Source organism: Microtus oregoni, unplaced genomic scaffold, assembly GCF_018167655.1.
Source record: "Microtus oregoni isolate MIOR12 unplaced genomic scaffold, Mior012 000003F_ref0000135, whole genome shotgun sequence".
In the NCBI taxonomy this organism is placed as follows: Eukaryota; Metazoa; Chordata; class Mammalia; order Rodentia; family Cricetidae; genus Microtus; species Microtus oregoni.
Window position 1 is genome coordinate 35,312,067 of NW_024543062.1, and position 6,000 is coordinate 35,318,066.

General features: G+C 47.7%; 1 protein-coding gene across 1 annotated transcript in view; it reads right to left on the reverse strand.

The window, feature by feature from the left end:
• Positions 1-1,368, reverse strand: part of Ttc28 (tetratricopeptide repeat domain 28) — a 354,826-nt gene extending 353,458 nt beyond the window's left edge. The window contains exon 1 of the mRNA XM_041648394.1: positions 616-1,368. Within this exon, the coding sequence (XP_041504328.1) occupies positions 616-642 (27 nt within the window). The 5' untranslated portion in view covers positions 643-1,368. The remainder of the gene's footprint in view (positions 1-615) is intronic.
• Between the last annotated feature and the right edge of the window lie 4,632 nt (positions 1,369-6,000).

Consider the following 6,000-nt stretch of genomic DNA (forward strand, 5'->3'; position numbering starts at 1 on the left):
TTGAAGAACGCTGTCTTTCTCCCTCGGTGTCCCAAGGAAGGGACGCGTCCCACACTTAGAAACGTTATTTCGGGGACCAATAGCAATTTATTTTGATAGAACCACTGGATTTTTTTCTCCAGTTCTCAACAAAGGAGCCATATTAGGAAATAATCTTGCAAAAAGCAAAGTACCCCCTCCCCCTTGCCCACGATCGATGCACACACGCGGTGCACAATGGCCGGCTCGCCCGCACTCGCCCACGCGGCAGCCAAATCCGGCAGTCGGCCCGCCACAACCCAGGCGCCCCAGGCCCGGCCGTCACCCGGAGCCGCTCGGCGCTCGCTCCCGGGCTGCCCGCCCCCCAGCGGGGCCCAGGGGAAGCGGCTGCCAGCGGCCGGGACGCCGATCCCCGCGGGGCAGGGGGCGCTCCGATGCCCACCTGCGGGCCTAACGGGGCGGGCGCGGCGCGGCCCCAGCCCGGCACGCGGGACTGAAGCTCAGCTGTCACCCAGCCCGGCCGCGCGCGCCCAGAGGCAAGAACTTGGCGGGCGGTGGGCGCACCGACCCGGATGGCCTCGGGGGTCCCGCGGGCCCTCCCCTCCCCACAAACCCCGCCGCCGCCACCGCACTCACCTTCTTCCGGGGCTGCCATTTCATCATATTTGTACAGCCGACCCGGGGCACATCAAGATGTGGGCCGAGGGCTGGGGGCAATCTCAGGGCGGCTGCGGCTGCAAGTCATGCTGCCCCCTTGCACCCCCTAGTTCTTTGCCGTGTTCGTAGCGAGGGGGAAGAGCCCGGGAGAGGACAGTCTTCGTCTTCGGTTCAATGCGAAGTGCCGCAGCCACGACACTCTCCCACGGGGCTAGGAAGTCCCAGCAGCCAGCGGCTCACGGGGGCCGGAGCGGGGCATGTTTCCCAACCCGTGCTTACGAAAGGGTCCCGCAGTCAGCGACAGGGGCTCTCCGATCGGCCGCAGACCCCTCAGAGCAGAGACCCACGACACGAGCTGCCACAGAAACCCGGTCGGGTTCCTGCCATCCAAGCCCCTTTTGGCGAATTCTCTTCTCGAAAAAGATTAGAAAAGCAATGAAACCCTCACACGCAGCCTGAATCAAGTCCCAAAATTCTGGGTGTATTTCTCGTTTGTAAAATTTAGCAACGAAAATTCCAAAGATCTGTAATCAGAGCTTCTTTGCGCAGTTTCCTGCTTCTTAGACAACTTGGGACCGGATCTGCCCTTCCGAAATGCCTACCTTCCCTGAACACAGTAAATAGGAAAACTTGGTTTGTGTGTTTAGATTTTTTTTTTTTAATTCCCAAGAACCTTAGTGGGGAAAGGCTGGAAGGAAATCCTGCAAGAACCTAACTCCACAGCTCAGTCTGCACTAATGACTTCCTTCCCTCCAGTGTGAGCACAGCCCAGCTCCAGCCACACAGAGCACAAGGTTTCTGGGTCTTAGTGCCACGACATCTACTACACAGGAAAAAAAAAAAAAAAAGAAAAGATACAATTCCATAGGCATCCACAGGCTGGCTAGGAAACCTCTCAAGAATTCTTAGATTTGAGTGAGCTACATAGAGAAATAACAGGGACAAGAATCCAAATAAAACGGCTACCAGGGGGCTGGAAAAATGGTTTCACTGTCAGTTGCACTGGGGACCCCTTCCTGGAGGCCAGGAGTGAGTTCCCAACCACCAGACAAGTCAGTTCCAGGGACTCTGATCTCCAGTGGTTCCTGCACATGACTGTGCTTCTAAACTCATACAAGCAGACACACTTAACATAAATAAAATAAATAATAAATGAATCTTTTTAAAGTCCATAAAAATTCTGATTTAAATAAAAAGTTCTTGAGATATATAACTAAAAAAATCAGAAATTTTGCCCCAAATGGACTTAAATTGTATTTGCTTCTCTAAATTAATTGTATTTTTAAAAAATAACAAAGTCTCACTTTGTAACCAGGCTGGTCTTGAACTTGTAGGTTCAAGCCATTTTTTCCACTTCACCCTCCTGAGCAGCTCAGCTAAGCCCATAGACACAGAACACCATGCTTGAGCAGCACTAATTTTATCACTATAAAATATTACTATAGGGACTTTTAGTCAACTTTTGTGTACTGATTCTGTCTTATGGGTGGCAATTAATCTGTGAATACAAAATACTGTGAATACCACTATCATCTCTTATCCAACACCCTCCCATTCCACCTTGAGGCTACTTGGCAGCCTCTGCTATACTCAGCAGTAGGTTACTATCCTACTAACAGATGCAGATAATATTAACTGACACAGTGTGTATCCAAAATTCCCTACACACAGGCAGAATCGGAACAGGTGTATCACTATAGCAGATTACAAATAAAGTCATTAAAACACCAAAAACTCTTATCATTCATAACGCTGGTAACCCGAGGCCAATCCCAAGAGAGGCTGTGGTGAGTGACCTGAGGCCTCAGGGGTGACCTGAAGCCCTGCAGGAGACAGATGGATATGCCATGCCAGGAGAGCTTGGGTATAGAGTTTATTTAATGGGTAAGGGAATATGGAGGAAAGATGTAAATTGAGGGCGGGGAGGGAGAGAGAGGAGGTAGGAAATAGGAGATCTGCTTGCCTTGGGCAAAGAATTCTTGTGAGTTCCAGGGAGCTGAATTGAAGGGTTCGCCTTAAACAGGTCAGATACACCCCTCTTAATTGCCTGGTTCTGAAAAAAAATTTTTTTCTTCCTAAACTTAACTTTGTCCTCTGCTCTACCAACACCTTGCCAGGTCCAAGAGACACCACAAATCCTGAACGGGAGTAAAGCGACAAGCTACCCTAGGATGTGACCAGCACCCAGCTTTCTTAGGTCCCCCAAGAAAGACTTTGACACCCACAAACAAGCAGGAAGCAGTCTTGAGAACCCGCTGTCCCAATCACCTCAACCTGCCACGCCTAACTTCCCGCCTTTTTATTACAGGAGAAAGGTGGGAATGTTATAATCTGCTGGCCTGGTCTGTCAGCTGAGTACCCTGTCCCTCCCTCCCTCCCTCCCTCCCTCCCTCCCTCTCTTTCTTTCTTTCTTTCTTTCTTTTCTTTCTCCTCTCCTCCTCCTCCTCCTCCTCTTCTTCTTCTTCTTCTTCTTCTTCTTCTTCTTCTCTCTCTCTCTCTCTCTCTCTATCCTTCCCCTCTCACCCCTTCTCCCCACCCCCCTTCCCCATAACCCTTATGCCGTTCCCAATACCCACTGAATAAAGTCTATACCCAAGCTCTCTTGACATGGCGTATCTGTCTTCCACCTGCCAAGGAATCTGCGTGGCCCCAGGTCACCCTCCACCATGGGACAGGCCTTGGGTCACCCAGATCATGAAAGATAACAAAAACAACTACAGTCAACCTTCAGTGACCACACAGATTGCTTTCATTTTATTTTCCACAGGAAGATGCTGAGACTTAACCGAGATACACATGAGGGCTGGAACTTAGACCCACGGGACCTTACTCTAGACCCTATGTCATCACACACTGAGCACCACAGCTACTTGTCACATAACCATGCCATGTCCTTGCTACGGGTCCAGAGGCTGGGACCTGACTGGGGTGATAAGGGAATGAAGAAAAGACAGATTGGGTGGACTGGGCTCTCTGATGGAGAACCCTTGTCACCCCCAGAAGCTGAGCAGGCTTACTAAAGTTGATAGTGTTAAGCAGAGGTGGGATTATTGCATTCAGATAAACAAGGAGTTGTGGTTATTACATGCAGATGAACAAGGAGCCAGGTTTAGAGGTCTCAGCTGGAGACATATTCAGGGAGAAAGCAGAGATAGACATTTTCTGTACATATCATCAACACTTGCACTTATGTCTCCCAGGAAGGCTTTGTCAACTCTCTGAATCTGAGGCTCTGCCTGTGTCAACAGCACACATTCATCCAGGGCGTCGCTCACTCACGGCTATTTCTGTTCTCTACATACCCCTCAACATCATGTAAGTCCTGATTGTTTGTCAACCTCTTTCCTGGGCACTACAAATACGAGAAGAGACTGTTCCAAATAATGACTTCAGCCACAAAGAAATCCAACATTCTCAGTGTACTGTGAATAATTCTCAAATTATTCTGGCAACTTCATATACATATCCTGCTAGAATTGAAAATTCCATATCAACCTATCTAAAATCAGCCTCACTTCTGAAGCATCCTGTTTCTGTTTATGACATCACTATGTTCCAGGATCACAAACCCACATCATTTCTCACATCTAAGCTATCACCAAGTCCTCTCATTTCTTTCCTAGATGTTGGAGCATCAAGAAACATTTGCACCAACAAGGCACAAAGCATCAAGAGGATACAAAGGACTAGATGAAATCTAAGCTAAAGGAGGGTACCTAGTCCAGACAAAGTCTGCCTAGTAAGTATAGTAATTAAGGGGCTCTGGGCCAAAGTCTGTCATGAGAGTTAGGTGGAGAAGACATCATCACAAAAGAACCACAAGTAAAAATCCAGAGAAGATGCATCTAACCCCAGTCCCAAAGCCAAGGTGACTAGCAAAGGGTCAATGCCCCTAACGATTCGACCCCCACCCACCTTTCTGAGCTCATTCTCCCCATTCTCCCTTACTCGGTCCCTGAACACTGGCTTCTCTTTGATCCCTAAATGCATGCCACGTAGACACTTGTGGTGCCCTGCACCTGGATCAGTCTTCCTCCCTGGCTCCTTCCAAACACTAGAAAGCTATCTAACATGACTGCTGCTTTCTATCCTTTCTATCTATATACTGCTATAGTTGAGTCAATAGATCTAGCACATACTTGGTTTTTGATTTTTAAAAAAGTCTATTTGCTCCACAAGAACATAGATTCCAAAGAAACAGAAACTTTTAGACAACATTTATTTTTATTTTCTGTATACAGGTATTTTGCCTACCGTGCTGGAGGAGTCAAGAAGAGAGCAACATTTCCCTGGAATTGGCGATTGAGGTGGTTGTGAGCCACCACAAGGATGCAGGGAATCAAGCCGGGGTCCTCCAGAAGAGCAGCAAGTGCTTTTAACCATTTCTAACCCTGACCCATCTCTAGCCCTAGGGACAAGGACTTAGTTACAATGCCCACCACCACTGATCATGGTACAATTTCACCTTTTTAGCTCTTGGGAGGTGAAGGCAGGATGGCAAGATAGAGGTCATCTGGGGCTCCATCGCAAGATATGTTGTCCTAGATAATACACAGGTAGACCAATATCCACTATAGGCCCCAATATACACCACTTAGGCAATAAATGTTTCTTGATTAAAACAATGAAAAAACGAGAAAAGGGAGAATAATATAAGCAAATGTAAGATGCTCATGTGTTAGAGAACCTCAGTGGGAAAGCACCTGTCTGGCATGTGCTTGGTTTAACCTGAACACCACACACACACACACAGTATAACTTTTTAAGTAAACAAATGGAAGGCAAGCATGGGGCACCCTGCATGTGATCACAGCACTGGCAAAGCAGAGACAGGATCAGGAATTCAAGGTTATACTCAGCTTCACAGTGTGTTCTAGGTCAGTTAAGCTACTACAGAAGACCCCTATCAAAATTCAAAACAGAACAGGAATGAATGAAGAAGGAGCAGAAAATAATGGTGAATGGATGAAATACCATTCTTCTTCACACAAAATCGAAATATTCTGTTGTGGGAACCAAAACTGGAGCTTGTTGTATAGACTAAGAAGCACCGAAAGGATTAAAAGTAAGAAAGGGGGCATTGAGAGCTGGAGAGATGGCTCAGTAGTTAAGAGTACTGGCTGCTCTTACAAGGGACTGGGGTTCTAGTCCCTGCACCCACATGGTAGCTCACAACTGTCTGTAACTCCAGTTCCAGAGATCTGACTCCTTTACACCAATGCACATAAAATAAAGTTAATAAAAAGGGGGCACTCTGAATCTCTCTCTCTCTCTCTCTCTCTCTCTCTCTCTCTCTCTGGTGGGGTTCCAGGCTGACCTTTAATGCCTGTGCTCAGGACATCATCTTGACTGAGCCTCATAAAA